This window comes from Haemaphysalis longicornis, unplaced genomic scaffold (assembly GCF_048455015.1).
Source record: "Haemaphysalis longicornis isolate Haplotype H1 unplaced genomic scaffold, Haemaphysalis longicornis Haplotype H1 scaffold_3, whole genome shotgun sequence".
In the NCBI taxonomy this organism is placed as follows: domain Eukaryota; kingdom Metazoa; phylum Arthropoda; class Arachnida; order Ixodida; family Ixodidae; genus Haemaphysalis; species Haemaphysalis longicornis.
Window position 1 is genome coordinate 181,242,643 of NW_027526335.1, and position 19,783 is coordinate 181,262,425.

The 19,783-nt window shown below is 46.7% G+C and overlaps 1 protein-coding gene across 1 annotated transcript in view; it reads left to right on the forward strand.

Moving 5' to 3' along the window:
• Nucleotides 1-19,783, forward strand: part of LOC144175575 (uncharacterized) — a 58,378-nt gene that overhangs the window by 31,145 nt on the left and 7,450 nt on the right. The window contains exons 12-13 of the mRNA XM_077704633.1: nt 12,215-12,347; nt 16,322-16,467. Coding sequence (XP_077560759.1) covers nt 12,215-12,347; nt 16,322-16,467 — 279 coding nt within the window. The remainder of the gene's footprint in view (nt 1-12,214; nt 12,348-16,321; nt 16,468-19,783) is intronic.

Sequence of the window (19,783 nt, forward strand, 5' to 3'; positions counted from 1 at the left end):
ACAGATAAACAGCCACATGTTATGAAACGTGTTATAATAAGTCGCTACACCCTTTGTCAAAATTTTGTGGGCCAATCTTAAGCCTTCTCGACCACAAAGAATTCAAAGAATCGGCTTTACCGGTAAATGTTAAAAAAAATGAAGGCAGTAAGAAAGAAAGGTGTTTCCTCTAGCTTTCCTGCATGAAAAGTTTCAGCCTCGCTCGGGACGTAAGCTTGTACATTGAATTTCTTGCAGCCTGCTCGTTTCCGGATTGACCCACAACAAAGACTGTACATTACAGAGAAAAAGACGAGATTCACAGAAATTTTCATATGTAAGCTTCGCATAGGCTGCACTCACGCAACACATTCATACCTTATGAACGCCCCACCGCCGCCAGTTTTTCACAAATGTGGGGAACGCCTTTCCGTTCTCCACATGTTACTCGGGTGCGCAACATGCCATGAAGCCAGACGGCGACATTACCCTGTAATTGAGCGCAAAAAATCCCATTATACCCCTCACTGTTTTTAGCTGATCAACGCATGTTCACAAACCGACGTAATATAACTCTCCTTGAAGATGTCGGCTTTCTACAACTCATCTCGTACGGCGTGTGACCTCAGACCTCCTCAGCGTAAGGGAGGTCCTGATTATTCCTCTGTGTGCGCGGGGGCCCCGTTCGCGTAGCACACCGAGTCTTCGAGCGCCGGCACGCCTTTACCAATAATCACCTTCATGCACCATTACGAGCATTGTCACGTTTTAGTGTAAAGGTCCTCTACACCCGCCTACTCAGCATTTTTACAGCGGACCTGTTGTAGCTGGCCGTAATTTGTGGCGCGTAACGCGTAACCGTTATAAATAGCAAGAAAACGCTGAGCGCGTGCCTCTCGGCGACCGTCGAGCGTGCCAGGCTCGCGCAATACCTTTAGCAAAAAAAACAAAAACTCGCGAAAACCGCGAGGAGCGCCTCGGGTTGTCAGCAAACAACAACGCCACAGCTGGAGCAAACCTGCACCACGGAACCTCGAGGCGACTGCAGGAACACGCCGCGCATGCGTCGTGCATGCACGCGCCGCCGCTGCGACCCAGCTGTCGTCAAGTGCTACCGCGCATGTAATGCTTGGCATGAGGAGCACGACGATATCGATGCATTTGAGGATGACAACTCCTATCACAGTGCAAAGGGACGACGGAACATGTAAATAAACAATTCCAAACTTGTACAAATACGTAGTGGTGTGTCCTTCAGTGCCCACGCAGAAAGAAACCCTGCAGCCTCGCTATGGTTCAAGCTTTGTGCGACTTAGTGCAAGTTTCGCCAGTTTTTTTAGGAGATACCATACTTTCCTCACATATTTGAACCACCAACCAAGCACATTGAGGTACCTCCTAACATAGTTCTGGCGCTCTTCCGTCGTGGATACCCTTTCGTCATAAACACAAACATACTACTTTTAGTACTGGTGGCGCGAAACCTGTTTGGACTTTTGTTGCTGTTTCGCATGGTGCCGGAGCCACAAGCTCGAGGCATGACCGCGAGCCATTTTGATAATTTGTGGCTAAAATATTTTTAACGCGTTTTTTGTGCTCACACTAAACTTTCTTACACCCTTTTTAGCCGAAAATGGGGTACGAATGTTGTCCCATGGCAAACACCTTTAACGTGTGTTTTGGCTAGAAAAGGGTGTAAGGATGAAAAAACGGGGTTCGCGTAAACGCCCTCAAAAAAGGGTGTAAGATTGCTCAACACCCTAAAATAAGGATGTGGGCAGCGGAGCTACGCGTGACGGTGTGAATGGGCCGAGAGCGCAGCATGACATAAAGAAATATTCAACACGCACAAGTCACACCTGACCAATAAATGCATTGTTAAAAATACCAACGGTACAGCGAGAACATACTTGAAAATACATCTTTTGCTCGTGCTTCCATAGGGAGCAGAGGAAAGTCCTCCGAGAGAGTCGGCGGGGTTGTCGCCAAAATAAGATATTTTAGCTCTAATTTCGGAAATATGCGTTTTAATGTGAGCATACACAAATCAGCATTCGGATTTGCAAAAACGTTTTAATCGCGCGGTAGTTATAATCAATAAGTCATAGAATTTTATTCATACCAAACAAATATTCCTCGCCGTCGCAACACCTTTCACGAAGGGTGTTCATTACTTCAGCACCCTTTTTTCCAAAGGGGTGTAGAGCTACAAATTAGGGTTTTGGAAACTAAGAAAAAGGGTTTCAAAGAAAAGGGTGTAAGAAAAGCCGCCAAACGAGAAAAAAGGTGAAGAGAGCTGCAACTTGGAGATTTACACGGGTGGACAGAACATTTTTTACAAGCGGAGTATGTTTTGTACTTCACTATGTTTCACACAATATAAATTGGCATAATTTATTTCAAGTGAAGCTGTTTAATTTTAAACTAGGTTCAGTGGCGTTAGCAAAAAAAACAGAAAAAAGAACTGCGCCCCATGTAAAGGGTGCACCACTGTAGGTAAGGTATTATAACAGTGAAGCCGGCTTTGAAGCCTGTTCGAGTGTGATCACAGAAGGCTCGAGCGTATGTGCACGTTTTACTATACCATTTCAAAGGTACTAGTCTTTTTGGGATTCTAAAGCACAAAAAAATTGGCGGAGCTTGCAGGGGTGGTGCAAGGCTGGGGAAAAAGCTCAGCTGGGGGTCTACCTAGCTTGCTTCACCCTTGGATCTGCTGTCAGTGTGGGGGAAACATTAGAACTGCCTTCCACGCCGTGAACGATGCCGAGGGTGCGAAGCACTGGTACGCAAGTTGTGTGTATTGTGTGGATGAGTGTTACCGTCCGCGCACGATGATGCACTGAAAGTTTATTAAATGATTTTGGGTGAAGTAAATGCACTGTAAATGACAAACGCCACACGCGAGACAAGTCGCATTCCACGCGTTGCACCGCAGCGCCATTTCGCGTAGTTCGCTGTAGTCACTATAGCTCAGTGTTGTACACGTTCCTCCAAAATAGGAACGAAAGCCCGTTCCTCGTTCTTTGCCAATTTTGAAACGAGTTTCCGTTACAAGTTCCTTTATTGCGAAATGAACGCGTTCCAGTTCCACTTCAAAAATTGGAACGTGTCGTTACATTAACGTTACAATTAGGTTTTTAAATTAAAATATAGTGTCGGATAATCCTGGGTCGAAATTAAGTGAGGCATTTAACTACGTATATTATACGAATAATAACACCACTGGCAGCAGATTATCTGGAGATAAAGATAATCAAAAGAAAAGCTCCTAGGCGAATTTTTTCAAGGAGCACCGGAAAAACTCCAGACGGCTCGAGGACATTTCGGTGCAGGATATTTCGGTGCGGAAATTTCGGTGTACGGACATATCGGTGTACGGACATATCGGTGTACGGGCGTTTCGGTGCACGCACGTTTCGGTGTACGGACATTTCGGTGTACGGACTTTTCGGCGACCAAATAATCCGGTGCTTGCCTGTTTGCGAAAGCCGTTATATATTTATTTCCGCTTAACGTGGATTATGGACAACAATCTGGAGCAGTGAATTTATTTTCTTGATTGATGCCATGTTCGATGTTTGCCAGGTATTTTTAGAAATTCTACATTTATATATTTTTGTTTAATACCTCTTTCTAGGGACACCTGTTATGCAGCCGATTGAATTCTTTAGCTCATGTTTTTTTTCATATATGACAGGTTGCTAACTTATATTCGCTCTTTTTTAGCTAAGACAATTACCCGTGTTTACGATGGTCTACCGCCTCTTTCGTATTTTTTTTAATTACACACCCTCAAATTACATGAATTACATGCACACTCAATATCCAAAAAGAAACAAACATTAGCTAGCCCCCCAGAGTGAAGAAAACCTTATGAAGAGTATTACGTAGGCTGGGCTGCCTTGCTGAAATGAATTCGCGAACACTGGTCTAGGATATCGTCGGGGAGGAAAAACGGGCCTTTTGGAAAACAGCCGCAGGTTCTAATGTCCTAAATGCTGATTAAGCGCGTACCGGTTGTGCATACAAATTCCACCCATTGTTTTTGGGACAACCAACCTTCGTTTAATGTTTACAAGCCTACATTTACCACATTTTAAAGGAACACTGAAGTGAATTTGTCAAGCTGCCGTTTTTGCCTGCACTGCGTAGAATGGCTCAAATTAGCACACTTTTCATCGTTTATCCGGTTGACAAATCGGTAATTATTTTACAAAGCGCGAAAGAAGAAAAACTACCATGCGCGGTTTGCGGCGGCCGCACCAACTAAGGCTGTGACGTTGGGAGGAGGGGGCACCATGATTGGACGATACCCAAGGTTAGCAATCAAACTAGTTTCGGTTTCGGTTTTGGTTCTGTAAAACATAACCGATGGCCTTGTTGGATGGGCATTCTCAATATCTCAGTAATCATCGTACCGCGCTTCTGCCATGTTCTCGGCTGTAAAATGCATAAGATAAGCCTCCCAGGACGGCTTGGAATCGTAGCATTCACTAGCCGAGGCCTACGCAGTGCATGAACGCCCTCAGCGTCCCCGCAGACGCTCAAATGCCATGCGCTTTTCCCCCATATTTGGAGCTTGCCTCACTCATGTTTGTATCGTAAAAAGCGTGTTCGCACCAGGCCAAGGGTCTGTTGATTCTGGCCTGTGCCCACTGCCCGCAAGCAGTCGGTGCTTATGGCAACAGCACACCAACGAGAACTCGCTAGCGCGCCACTGCCAGCCTGCGCGCGTTCTGTCAACTAGTTCGTGGAGCAATGAACGTTGCGGCCCAAAAAAAGGTGAACTCAGTATAGAAAACATCGGCGGCAAACGAAAAAGTTAACTTATAAAAAAAAAGCACGTACCCGCGGGGATTCGAACTTGTTACTTGCAAAACACTTCCGACGACATACCTAGCGCTCCAAACCACTCGGCCACAGGCGTTTAAAAAAAAAAAAAAAACAACTCGGCCACAGGCGACCGCAGCCGACCTCGGAAATATAAGGTATATAATGTATAACCAGTTTACACTTTTATTTAGTTTTAGCATTTCAAGCAGCTTAGGTGACTGTTGTTTTGCGCTCGTGCAGTAAGCATCCCCCGAGTTTCCACAATATCTGACGTCTAGCAATTGCATTTCTGAGACGGAAAAGCGTTCGCAGATGCGTAGTCGTTCGGCTGGCCGCTGTGCTTGTTCGCCCAGCGCAAAAATTGCTTCCCGCACCCTAGTTTTACGCTGTACGGTAAAAGTATCAGTTGATTGTATTTCCTTAGTACCTATATTGACTTCGCTGACTCTTCTCCCGCCTTCAAGAGGCCTTATATTTTCCTACTGGCGTACCAGTCAGCGAAGCGTCGCATGTACGCTTGTGCAGCACTTGTGTGAAGCGACCGTGACTTGGAGCTAGATACAGTGTACAAACTAACCAAGTAAAGAAAGGCACATTCTTCCATTCATAAACGTGTCCTGGCTTCGTTTCAACTGAGCGAACGAATTGCGACGACCCGTCGGCGGCCGGCGGACGAAACGCTGGGCCGACTGACTCTGTCTGAAGGCCGGGGAGCCGTGCAGCTCCTCCCGACGTCACAGGAAAACGCCACAGAAGATGGGCGAGCGTAAAAAGAGGAGGACAGCATTTTTGTAATAATTTTCCTACTAAATAAAATCGTGTAAACGCGTCCAGAGTGGTCGAAACATTGCCTGGGGACTCCGGACTACAATTTGCGCGAGTAATCCCGCAATGTTTACATATCACTTCAGTGTCCCTTTAATTCTTTGTTCTAGCGCCCCCACCGCCACCCCATCCCACCTCCCGACTGTACGCTCGAATCTCGACCAGACTTCTTTTTCAGCCATATTATTTTCGGTTTCCCCCGAAAATCCTTCTGGCGTGGTGGAGTTCACGGTCTCCGAAGCGTCACCACAGTGATTTTTTATTTTTTATTTAGAACATACTGCTAGCCTCTTAGTAGAGGCTTTTGCAGGAATTGGGTGATACATTCAGAACATGACATAGCACACTTCGCGTTTAAAACAGAGAAAAAACTTTACATTCACCATGGGCGCATGAAACCTCTATAATGTGACACAAAAAGCCACCCAAAAAGCCGCTGAGAACACAATGGCCACTATCGTTTCCTGGCTACGCGCTTCCGCGCGTCGCGGTCATATCGACGGTGCCCCCACTCCAGAAATCGCTCTTTCGGCGCCTTCAGACGCCCCCTTGGGAATTAACTCATCAAGTCGCGCATATCATGAACACCCCAGGTATACATCGCTTCCTCCCATTATAAAGAGCAAAAAAAATGAATAGGCTAGTGTGACGAGAGCGGCAACAGTCGTCTTCAAGTTTTCGAAGTCCAGTCGACGCAATGGTGAAGCACAAGTGACATCCCTCTCTCTCTACTTAGGGGGATGATTGCCGGCGGGGCGCAGATTTCCCCTAACCTAAGTAACACCACCGTAAGTGCGATCGTTGCTTTGTTAGTTTTAAGTAGAACTGACACCGAATGCAACGAAGGCGAGATTGATTGAGAGAATAATTAAAACGAAATGCCCACGCGCCTAATCGACCTCGTTTTTCTGTTGTTGTTTTTTCGCGGAAGTTTTGCTGGGGGGGGGGGATAGGCTAAAAGAAGCAGCGTCTTGCACCGTTGGGTGAAGTGAAAGGAAAGAAAGTGCTTTGGTAACACTTAAAGTATTAGGGTTGTTCACATGAATGTTAAAATAATAAAAAATGGTTGAACGGATCCAAATTAACAACGTTAATTTTTACCATCTGCTACAGAAATTGGATTTCACGTGGCAATGCTCCGCCAGGGTGGCAATGCTCCGCCAGGAAACGAAACACCGCCGTTCGTTTCATCGAACGGCGTCGCAAGCGCAAGTCTCGAACGTAAAATCATATTAAGTCACGAAATTACAATATTAAAGCTAAATTGTTCAAAGAATGCCTGAGACATCCCCTCACTCAAAATGTCTGGGCCAAGACGTCGTGCACCAAAATGTCCGTGCACAGAAATTTCCACATCGAAACGTCCTGGACGGAAATGTACGACACCGAAAACTCCGGATCGCGTTTCGCAGTCCGTCCGTTTCGTTGGCTACGTTGTTACCGGGTTGACCGGAACCGGTCTGCTCCTGAACGCGTGAAAGGGCGAGTAGGAAGGGTGCGGAGGAACGGACATGGAGAAGGCAGGCCAGCGGAACTAATCCCTCTATCGTGATGAATGCCCAAGTGCCCAGCCGGGTCCCGGTCAACCCAGTAACAACGCATACGACGGAACGGACGGACTGCTAAAACTCTCTATTCTTTCCCCGCCAGGGAACAATTCTATCGGCCAGACGCACCTTCTGACCTCCCCAGACAAATGATGAAGGGTGAAAAGCATTCTCGCGGCTACGCTATTCACCCGTCGAACCCCGCGTAAGCAACCAGCATGAAAGCAAGCACAAGCTGCGGCCTGCTGCGTGGTTATTCTTCTGCCTTTGACCTTCGAGGAAGCACGTACGGCTGAAGGGCGGGCAAACTGACCATCTTATACGAAGAGAAACGCAGTAGCGCTTTGGGGATTTTTGTACTCGAGCCTTGGCATCAAAACAGCCAAATCCTAGCGATGTAACAGCAGGAACGCCGTTCCTGCCGTTCCTTCAAAAACGTAACGAGTTACCGTTACAGTTCCACCGACCCTTAATGGAACGGTGGCGTTCCTCTGTTCCTCCAAAAAGGAACTAGTTCCAGGAACGCCGTTCCTTGTAACGCCGTTCCGTACAACACTGCTATAGCTGCAACTGCCATTGAACTCCGTTTTTCCCAAAGTATTGTTGAAATTAGCGTTGAACTGCACGAGCCAGTTGTTGTCCAAGTCGATGTTCAGAGTGTTAACGTTGAAGTCTCCGACAAGTACAAATTGGGCGCTGCTCTACGCCGCATTCGAACGGCGCGCCAAACCTGCCACATTGATCTCGTGTTTGCGCGTAGCGCCCTCTCGTGTAGCTCGGTGTAGTCACTGCGCACGGACAACGAAGAACTTGGGGAGACACCGTCGAACGGCGGACGGACGTTGCTAAGTCTTTAGGTGCTTCGCACTTAAAATTCGGCTAAACTTGTCCTCACCCGTCACCCCTCAGCGCTTAAGCTTACCTAGAACATCGCAAAGCCTAGCAAACGTAGGAAAACAACACCAGAAGAAACTAGGTTGACCCGCAGCTGCGCTGTTTTTTTAGATGCAGAGCATCTCTTGCTCGGGGGTATGTCACTCCTGCAAGCCCCGTCCACAGCGCCTCTCCTCCTTTCTCACTCACCCTCGCCAGCGATAAGTAGGTGCGCGCTGCACGCTACCTCTCGCATTCTCTCCCCCCTCGCCAGCGAATAAAGCAGGTACGCTCTTCGCGTGCCGTTCAGTCTTCTCAGAGAGATCGCCATGATGAGTTCTACCGGAACCAACAGTCCCGACAGCATGGGGGGCGACGCAAGTACAAGCAACAGCATCACCCCCAACGCTCACGGCACCGTTAGCCCTAACGTAGATGAAGAAGACGAAGGCAAGGCTGCGAAGAGGAGGGTGCGTGAAGCTGAACGTAAGCGTCAGCGTCGAGCAGCAGGTCCCGAAATACGTGCTCGCGGAGCCGAAGCGCGCAAGCGTCGTCAGGAAACTACGGATTCTGCAGCGAAGGTGCGCAAAGTTGAACGACAACGTCAGCGCCGAGCTGAAGATCCCGAACTCTGTGCACGAGAAGCCACCTCGAAACTAGGCGCCGAGCAGCGGATCCCGAAGCCAACGTTACTAGATCTAGAAACGTTGCCCCAAGCTGTGCGTCGGCGCGAAGCCGAATCGAAACGTCGGTGCCGAGAAGCGGATCTCGAAGCTGCGCGTCAACGCGAGTCGGCAGCGATCCGATAAATGAAACAACGCAATGGAAACCACACGGAACCCCCATGATGCTTCGCATCTCCTGAGGGTTCCCTACGGGAAGATGGTGTATTTTTTTTTGCAACTGAACACCTATTTCACACAGTTTCAACACCCTACAGAAAGCCACGCGTGTTGTAGTCGGTCAGCATCCTTTTCGCCACAGAACTATACTTCTTTTTTAATTTTAAAGGTTCAAATTCATATTTCATGTGCCAAACCTAAACTTGGGGCATGGTGTGCATCGTATATGAAAACGAGCAATCATTGCAGACAAATATTTTTTTTTGTTTATGAGCCTTTCTTACGAGTAGACGAGGGTATGAGGGGATGTCTTGTTCTCTACAGTGAAATTACACATGAATGCATGGACTTATTCAATGAACAGCTGAACACCTTTTCCACACCCATTCAACACCGTGAGAAAAACCGAGGGTGCTGAACTTGATTAAGACCCTTATTTTTCACACACAAAAAAGGTGCAGAGCTAGGAAACTAGTGTTGAGATTCAAGAAAAACGGTGTAATGGGCTCTCAAAAGCCTTTTTTACTTGTGCTACTCCCTTTTTGGCCAAAAAGGGTGTAAAAAGTTTTGTGTGCTTGCTATCGACAAAATTACGTCCACATAATTTAAAAGAATATGCCTAATGCTTTTTTTTTGCTGCACAGTGTTTACAAGCATGAAGTATGCAACCAAATTTAGTAGTGTGGAAATTTTTGCGTATATAAACGTCTAGTTCTTTGCCTAGTTCTTTGTCTAATTCTTTGCCTATATAAACGTCTAGGCGGCATAATCGAGGGACAGAAAGACAGCAAAGCAGGCAGGCAGGCAGACAGACAGACAGACAGACAGACAGACAGACAGACAGACAGACAGACAGACAGACAGACAGACAGACAGACAGACCAAAATTGCCGTGTTTAAGTAGCCCAAGAAAGGCTATCGTCTTTAAAAACTCATCTTTGTGAACGACAACCCGCAAGCGACGTAGCGGCATGCCCTAAGTCATCACTCTATAGCTTACGTATGGAGATTACGGCTAGGAAGGTTGTTTGATGCGGTCATTGCGGTAGTGTGAGCAACAAAGACAGCCAAAACAGCAAAAAGACAGCCAGTAGCGGCCATGTCACTATGTGTTTCTGCTTGCACGCCAAAGATATGGAGTGTTCAGAGTAACTGAAATTCAAGGCCCTCATGCACAATTTGGCGCATGGAAAACGTCAAATGCGAAAGCTGGCCATGTCTCATGGGGCCTCAAACTGAATAGTTACTGGAAAACGCTATTTTTTGTTGTCTCTTGAATTATGCATTTAAAAGTGGTTATTTTTTAGCCACTCGACTACGGAAAAATAAGCAAGCCTCGCCACCCGCTGATTCTTTGAGTGGTTTTTTCGCGCCTGGCAAGTACGGTCTCAGGGACGTAGAGAGACAGGCGAAGAAAAAGAGATAAACGGAGATTTTCTTTTGTAGCCTTAAAAGTTTTACAAGGTACATCACGAAAGTGAGCAACCTTAAAAGAATGCAGTGTTGCTAGGGCAGATTATTTTAGCGCAAAAGTGGCCGCACCAAGAGCTAGAGCGCTATGGCTCTGCTGTGCATACCAACGTATAAGGCCTTAAGCCTAACCACATGCGGTTTTTATAACACATTTTTACCTCGCAACGTTATATGATGCCCAACTGATTTTCATTTATCATTTCTGTGACGAATACGTGGAAACATTTTTTTCTGAACTGTCCGGTATTTACAGAATTTTGGGACTATACAACTGTTGCCTGTGAGGGCCGAGCAGCCGGCACCACAGGATGGAATGGCAATAATGGCGACGGAATGGCGATACTGATGGACAACAGAAGAAGCGACACGCAGCCAAGGCCGCTGATAAAGCGGGAAAACGTGACCACTGAAACGGTTTGAACGCAAAGCTTGGTTGGCACGTTGGGAGAGGGGCGCACGATAAAAGCCGGGTTGTGGGTTTCTAAAGGCGGAGGGAGACTGAGACTTCCGCATGGGACAGATCGGCATGTTCTCGAGGCAAAGAGAATATGTGCTCGCGCATTCTTAGAGGTCCTCCAATAGATATTCCCTTAATATTACAGACGATAGTCTTTCTTGGGCTAGTTGAACGCGAAAATGTTGATCTGTCTGTCTGCCTGCCTGCCTGCCTGCCTGCCTGTCTGTCTGTCTGTCTGTCTGTCTGTCTGTCTGTCTGTCTGTCTGTCTGTCTGTCTGTCTGTCTGTCTGTCTGTCTGTCTGTCTGTCTGTCTGTCTGTCTCTCGATTGAGCTGCCCGGCCAAAGTGAAACAGAATATGCACAATAGTCTTATATACCCACCCCCAAATCTAAACGTCTAAGTGCGGTGGCAATGTTCGTAATTGTCAACATGGTGGAACAAGAACAAAACATTGCGTAACTATGAGGGAAAAAATCAATACATAATATTTGCAGTGTACTTTTATTCAAAATTCATGCATGGATGCTGGATATTTGCATTAGCAATTGCAATACTACATCCAGTGGAGAAAAAAAATCACTTCTTCGCCTGCTGTCGCCTGCACCACTATAGTTTCTTGCGAAATTTTAATCAATCAAACGGAAACAGCAATGAACGGTTCCACTAGATAGGTTCCACATTCCACTTGGAACGCACATGAAATAGGGCATCGTGGTTCTATAAACGTTGAAGTAGGGCGCCTCGATTCACGCTCGTTTTCGCCGAACGCCAGCGCTGGCATCGACGCACCAGGCCTGAAGCAGTGGAACGCAGTAAGTTTAGATTGACTTGAGCAAACCTCTATCATGTTTCCTCGGGAGGAGCGAGACCGCAAACGAACAGCATAAGAGGTGAGCGCGAAAGCGAAACGAGGCCTTCACTTAGCAGGGGCGCCAGGCGACTATCGTCTTTCGTCGCCATTTGCAACGAAAGGAGCTGATACGCGGCGAATTTTTTACATCACGCTGTATCGCGAAGTCAAGATATCTTAATGAATGCACGTTACTGAGACGCGTAATGGATCGTGTATTTTTGTTTCCGAAAAATAAGTGTCTTATGGAGGGAAGCTACTTGGAGGCAAAAGTGGTTTAATTTCACGAAATAAGTTGTAGTGAGTAGAAGGCCGTAGTGCAACAACCGAGTGTGTTTCAGCGTAACGCACATGCGGTTCAGGAGCGAGAGGCGGTGTGGCCTTTCGTCAATCATAACCGAGCTCCTAGAAGACAAAAAACGAAATCAAATTTTGCCCGCTGATAAATATTATCTGAAGAACCGGAATGTGCACGCCCACAACTGGCCTGCTTTGTTTACCATTTCAAAACAGCCTTTCTTTGTGCCGTTTCAGGTGAAAGCGAGTGATGATCCGCTGTCCATAAGCGAGTCCTTCATGCGCGAATCCAACGAGTTGTCATCGGAAATCGACTACCAAAAGACGACCGACGCGGAGTCCAATCACGGATTCACAGGTTTTTCAAAAAGTGAGCCCTTCCATTCGTACACACCCTCTTGTGCATAGGCGGGTAGCCCCTTGCTCATTTTGAATTTAGTTTAAAAATATGGGCGAATTTCCACGAGGCAATTGCTTAATGGGATACAATAGCTGTATGCAAAATAGACAAGCCAAGGCAGCACATGTGGCTCGAACCATTGGTAACTTCCTGTGTCCCTGTGACGTCCCACCCTGTGCTGCTCAAATGCTATGCAATTCCATCCAAGCCAATTACACGTTCACGCCCCGCATAATTTCATGATGACATGCAGTCGGATCGAGGCAGTTCGTAGTCGCCTAATTGGTATTTTCGGTTAAATGGAAGCGATCAATCGCTAATACCGGCAATTTTACATGCAATCCAGTGAAACATTGTTTGATGATTCGATTCTAAAGCGTATTATAAGTAAACCTGGATGAAACGAACCTCCATGTAACGAATTTCAGGATTGAAAGAAGTTTTTTACTTTCCCATTGGCAACCCCATTGAAACCCATGTGTTCGCAACCTCTATGCAACCAAGGCGTCGCGACGGTTAACCTTGATGTAACGTATCGCTATGCTAGCGAGCCATTGTCTTTTGCGCTTTTTCTGACAAATTGTCATGAAAAATGCACTAATTTAGCGAAAGTCGCCCGCACCGCAAACTACCGTGCGTTTCCATTGCGAGTGCGGTGTCGGTTAGGTGCTAGGCCTGCCTATATGCGTGTAGTCGGGTGTATCCACGTATCTTTGGTGTTGGTTCGTTGGTGATAAGCTCCACTTCCACAAAACGAAAAGTTCTCTCTTTCCATAACAAGCTCGCAATTTTAAATGCCGTCTCCTCCGGCGAGGAAGAAGAACGTCTCCGCCCGGTACAGCACCCCACCTAGCACCCTTTTAACAATTCTGAGTGCCGAAAAGTCATGACCCCAGGGGCATAAAAAGCATCGGGTACTGATACGAAATGTTTACAAAATCATAGAAATGTTCGTAACAGCCTAGTTTGCTTCTTTTAGAATTACACCACTTCTTTACTGAGATCGAAAATAAACAAGAAACGTATCTTGGTTTATCCAGTTTTCATTAGATGGCGCTAGCTGCCCAGCAAGGAAGAGTTTTATTTTATTACTTCAGTAGTGAAGTGACAATCTCCAAAATAAACAAACTAGGCCGTTCTTAACGTTGTTATATTTGTAAAGATTTTCTTATTGGTGCACGATGGTTTTTAAGCCCGTTGGTCATCAAGTAAGGACTCCCATAGGAATGTTAACAGGTAAGTCCGCATTGCTTCTTTGGAGGCCCGTGTAGGGACTGTGCTCGTGGGAAAGCAGCAGGCGCAAATCACGGAGTTTATCACCGTTAAATAAATCCTTGAGCGATGAGTTCGTCATCAGCGATGCCTAGCATTGTGGTTTAGTTCCTCCTTCATTCACGCGAGCCTTAATTCGGAACCTCCATGTAACGAAAAATTCCGTATTTCTGTCAACTTCGTTGTATCCAGGTTTAGCTGTAATGGGCAATTGAAAGTTATATTGAACAGAATGCATTAGGGTGGTGGTCATTTCTCGATAAAATTCAGTGTTTTGAAGTACACGAACAGCGCTGTGTTCTGTACTCATGTCTGCGCCACCGCTACCGAGGCAGCACACAGTTGACAAGGCGGCGGCCCAGTTGCGACTCGCATCAGCGTACGCGTGTTTCTTTTTCGAGGTGCTCAACGTTTTAAAGACGATAATCTTTCTTGGGCTACACAGACGCAGACATTTTGGTCTGTCTTTATGTCTGTTTGTCTGTATGTCTGTCTGTGACTCGATTCAGCCACCCGGCCAAAGTGAAAAAGAACTTGCACAATAGACTTATACACCGACAGCCAAATGTTGAACGTCAATGTCCGGTTTATATGTTCATACTTGCCAACATTATTGAACAAGAACAAGACATTACTGAAAGATAAAGCAGGACATGAATACATTAGTGATATTTGCCGTGTTCCTTTATTCAAAAATGCATGGAGGCTTGGTTTTTGCGATAGCAAATGATATCCTACATCTGCTGCAGAAAACCGTCATCTGTTGTTGGCAACGTTCCTGGCGGCATTTAAGAAATCATACGGCAACAGCAATGAAAGGTTCCACTAGATAGGTTCCACGTTCCGATCTAAACGCTCGTGGAGTAAGGCAGCGTGGTTCTATAAACGTTGAAGTAAGGCGCCTCGATTCACGCGCGTCTCCACCGTACAGCAGCGCTGAAATCGAGGAACCCGGCATGTAGCAGTGGAACGCGATAAATTTAAGTAGACTTGAGCAAACCTTTACTGTGCTTACCTTGGGAGGAGTGCGACGGAAGAGGAACGGTATGAGAGGTGAGCGGGAAAGGCAATGGAGGCATTTACTTGGCACATGTCGCCAAAGACTACCGTCGCTTGTCGACATTTGCAATGAAAGGAGCAGATACACGGCCAATTTTTTAGCTGCGCACATCGCCGCGTGAACAGTGTGTGTGGTGGGCGCTCCAGGCTTCGATTCTAGCGGCAAGTCTCGACTATCATGGCAACCCGTGTCGTACGCTCGACTTGGCGACGAAAGCCGAGATTCTGAACGGAATCCAGAAGAGAGCGGTGTTTTGTTCTAATCACAATGTTGATTTAAATGCAGAGCATTTCAGTAACTCACGATGTCACCCGCGGTGACGTCCGTAGTACGCACCGTCGTTGTCCGCACCCCTCCCTACTATATAAAAAAAAAACTATCCGGCGCCCGCTTTCGATCCCTCGACCCTGCGGGCGGAACGCAATGTACATGGTGCTCTACCCACTGCGCCACAAAGCCGACACAGAATGGGACGCTACGAACGCGCCTTATATCGTTGACTCATTCAAATTACTGCTGACGAGCGCTCTCTCGTCAGCAGTTGCCACAAGTGCAACAACATTAACGTAACGCAAACTACTTAACGTCGTGCGCCCCCGGAAATGCTCTGCATTTGATCGTGACCCTCGCGAGGGGGATGTTTCACTGCGTCTTCTCTCGGTCGCGGGACCCGTGGCGCCATCTGGCGGAGGCGCGGCACAACTCGTAGCATTTAATTTTGTAAGAGCTTACGACATTTTTGTGCTTTTTGTTGAATTGGAAGTTCAGTTAATTCGAAGTGTTTTGCGATCCCCGCGGAGTTCGTATTGACGGGAGTCGACTCTATACTGGAGGAAAATCTGGAGCTAATGGACAAGCGAGCCGTGCTTCAGCGAGTGTACCGTCATGTACCGCGTATACGAACGTTCCACTGCCTCTTGGAATGGTTTGACCAATAAGCTTAAAAATTGCGCGTGGCCGCAAAAAACGAGAGAAAGAAACAGATCATTGCAAATGCTTCTTTAAAATTGTTTTACTAATGTATACAAGAGCTACGAAAGATTTATATTTTTCTGAAGTTTCATGGAAGACGAACAAGAAAAAGGTAATTTTTTGTTGCTTCCGGCTGTAAGAGCCAAAAGAAGCCATGGGAGAGCCAAGCCAAGCAGGGGCAGGAGAAGAATATTGCTAGATGGTATGGCCACACCGACGGCGGAATAAGATTGCAGTGACGGATTTCCCTTTAGTTTATATTACCATGAAACTCTCTCATGCCCTATCTTGTGTGACCCGCCTAGGCGGCTCAGTGGCTCAGGCGCTGTGCTGCGCTCGAGCCCAAGGACGCGGGTTTGATCCCGGACGCGGTGACTGCTTTTCTGATGGAGGCGAAAAGTGAAAACGTCCGTGTGTTGAAGCTTCGGCGCACGTAAAACATCCCCGAGTAGGCAAAACTAATTCGGAGCCCTCACTACGACGCGCCTCACAGCTCCGGTGTAGGGTCGGCGCGATAAACCCCACAATAAATCGTCTTGCAGTGTGGTGCGACTACTCAGGGTACTCCGTAACCGCGGAGGCGGTTATGTCAGTTGGTAATAGATAGTTCACCGACTAAGTTCAAGACACTTTTTCGCAGCTGACACACCCAGCGAAAGCCGGAGGGCAACGGAGAAGTTGGACCTGATTCTTTTCCGCAAGAAAAGCTTCGGGCGGTTCTGGGGCTTCGGGTTTAACTTGGAAGCAGTCACGGGTGAAGGTGGCGCCACTTTCTTCATGGTGGAGGTGAGAATCGCTGCGGAATTCGCTTTTAAAAGATAAGAACGAAACTGCCACTCGTAGCAGGGTATTCGAGGGAAGGCGACAGTTAATTGGGGCTGTGAACGTAAGTGAGAGTTACAAAATGGGACTCCTTAGGCAATAATTCGCTAAGGTAAAAGTTGAGGGTTGCAGTTCATATTTAGGAGTTGAAGTAGTTCAAGCAGGAATTCAATAAGTCAGAGTTATAATTTAAAGCCCGCATGCAGACCAGTCTTAATTCTTTCTAAATGAGAAGATTAATCACTATAAAATAATCGCGAGATTGAGTTTCGTCTAGCTCATGTTACGAATCTGCTTTTGTTGGCTGCCGAGAGATAACCTATATGTCAAGAATGCAGAAATTTGGGGCACCACGTTACTTTACTACGATTGCTCAAAGTTTTTCGGGAAATATCGTATTTTTAAAGCTCAATTCGGTTGATTCAAATAATTTTATTTAGGTATGATGACACTTCGACTACGAGCCACGAGCAAAGAGGTGGAAAATAAAGTGGGAGATGACTAAGGAGTATGATTGATTAACCACGGCCTCCGCGATCGGCTGCCGGCGGCGCGCCGTTGCTCCGGCCGTCCCAATCGCCCGGAGAGAGCGTAAGTTGAAAAGGGGGCGTGGCCGCGTTTTTCGCCGCACCGCGGCGCGCGGAGCCGATGGTTGAAACGAAAGGCATGCATGCTGCAGCGCTCCTCGAAATGGCGTTTCGTCAGCTTTCGCGCTTTGTATCCGAATAAAAACAAAACATACCTGATGTCATGGATGCAAAGCGAGAAATAGAACCTGATAATGCATTTATTTTAGCTAGGATTGCAGCTATGCGACTTCTTTAATATGTGCCGCATGACGCCCTCGACGCACGGACAATATTCGCTGCTGCCAATAGAAAATTTCTGGCGCTTTAATAACGTTCAGTTCGCTTTATAACGTGCTTAACGGGTTATAACGTATAACGTACTTTATATAATCTGCATGGTCAATGCAGTTCATTAGAGCGTCATACCCGTGACGAATGGCTGTGCTTTTATCTATCCTTTGAATTAACGGCTGTTGGGTAGGCCGACCCATCCTATTTTTAGGATCAACACGTTTAAGCAGTGTTACCCTGAGCGATAGCCTCAAGGATGCTGCATTCTGTTTTACACATGCGTGTTAAGCAAGTTACGGTTTCAATTTCAGTCGCAATAAATAAAAACGTGAAGTCAGAGGTACCCCGATTTCATTGTATTCTTAAACGTAATTCGGTGGCCACAGGCAAGCCCAATTTTGCCTATTTTGGAATGAATAGCCAAGACATTTAAATTTTCAATTAGTGATTTCGAAGCACATGTCGATGTGTTAAGCAATGATGACAGCTTTCGTGTTTGCTTTGGACAATATCCACTTATATCTACACACTAAAAGTTGGGAACCAAATCTGTACTTAACGCTCGTCCAAGAGCTGCATAGTTTATTGAACGTCTGTTTACAAAGTACACTGCACTTATATTCACAAATGTACGCTTTCAAGGCATCGATGCCTCGATACATTTCTGGTCTGCTTGTCTTGACTGACAGACTAATTTACACATGAAGCACTTTGCGATGCAGGGGCTTGGAAACCAGTTTTTTTTTTGCTGAATACAGCGTTGTTCGTGACAGTTGCACCAACATTGGCAAGCAGTGACCTCACAATCACTATGGACAGAGTGGTGGTAGCATATGTTCATCATCCCTTGCTCTGCACGTGAAGAGAGGACAAGGTTTTAGATGAGGCAAAATCATTGCTTTGTACGCACAAGCAGCACGCGCTTTATTAGTATTTAGGATAAAAAGAAGCTGCAGCTGTTTTCAAAGTGGCCCGTTCTTCCTCCATGACAATATCGTAGACTTGTCCGTATGAAAAAAAAAATGCTGGCGACAACAGTGTTTGCAAAATCATTTTAGTTTGACAGCACAACCTACATAAAAATTGCGCCCACCTCCCCGCGAATAATCAGTAGGCTGCATAGCAGGTGTACCCTGAACGAGGTATCAAACAAAAATATAGAAATGGTCGATTTCTAAAAATAACTGGCAAAAATCAAACACGGCGTCAATATAAAAATGCAATGACTGCTCTCGATTGTTGTCCATAACCCACCCTACGCGGAAAAAAATATAATGGCTGTTCCAACAATCAAGCACCCGATAAATCTGTCGCCGAAAAGTTTCCGCACCCAAATGTCCGCGCACCGGAATGTCCGCACCGGAATGTCCGCACCGAACGTCCTGCTCCGAAATGTCCTGCACCGATCAAATCAAGCCCAACAAGCAAAACGCGATTAACTTTTCGCCGTACAGTGACATATCTTGGTTTCCGTGCTATTCCTCGAAGCTTCTGAGACAAGCGGACTTAACGACCTGATCGTTTGGTTGGTCAGCTCAGCAAAAACAAAGCTTCAACACAGTTACGCGAATTCCGGCAGCGAAGACACGCAGCAACTCAGGCCCCGCAAAGCCGTAGAGAGGAGTGGGTGCAAGCTGCCGAACCATCGGCTAACACCGCCACCTCGCGGCGCGTTGCGGAGTTAGCCAAATTACAGGTTTTTGCTGGGGGACGCGCCGAATGGGACGGCCGGAGCAACGGCGCGCCGCCGGCAGCCGATCGCGGAGGCCGTGGATTAACCAATGAAAAATGATCCTGGATTCCGTGGGCGTTTGAAGTATATTCCAAGAGGGCCTAAAAAATCTCCGCGTGTTTAGTGGCGCTCACAAGACTAACAGAAATGGAGTGATGTGGGTCTCAGCAATGGCAGTTATTTGTGTATTTGCCGCCTGGAATCTTTGTGCTTGTGCGTACTTAGCGGATTAGGAACGGATAGCTATGATGGAACGTAAATTCCTCGCTCTAAGAACATGATAAGTAGCCCAAATAAACAACACAACAGAAAGAGGACACGGACAGGCGCTGTCCTTAGAACCTGTCCATGTCTTCTTTCGGCCAGCAACAACTTCTATAATTCCCCGCCATCTACAATGCCACGATTAAGGAATGCTTCTACCAGGAATTGCAAAGTTGAAAACCATCAGCCCTAATTAGCGGGGACTTTCTGCGACGAATTACGAAAATGCTCTAGACAGCTCTATAAATATATATGTGGCAACTTGGCTAGTTGGTATTGCATCTGGAACATTTCGATGGTAGCGCACTTATACACGGGCACTTAGAAAGGAGACGGCAAACCACAGCGCTGACAAACCACAGCGGCAAATCACATCGTCGTCTCCTCCTCGTCGTTTGCCGTCTCCTTTTTAAGTGCCCGTGTA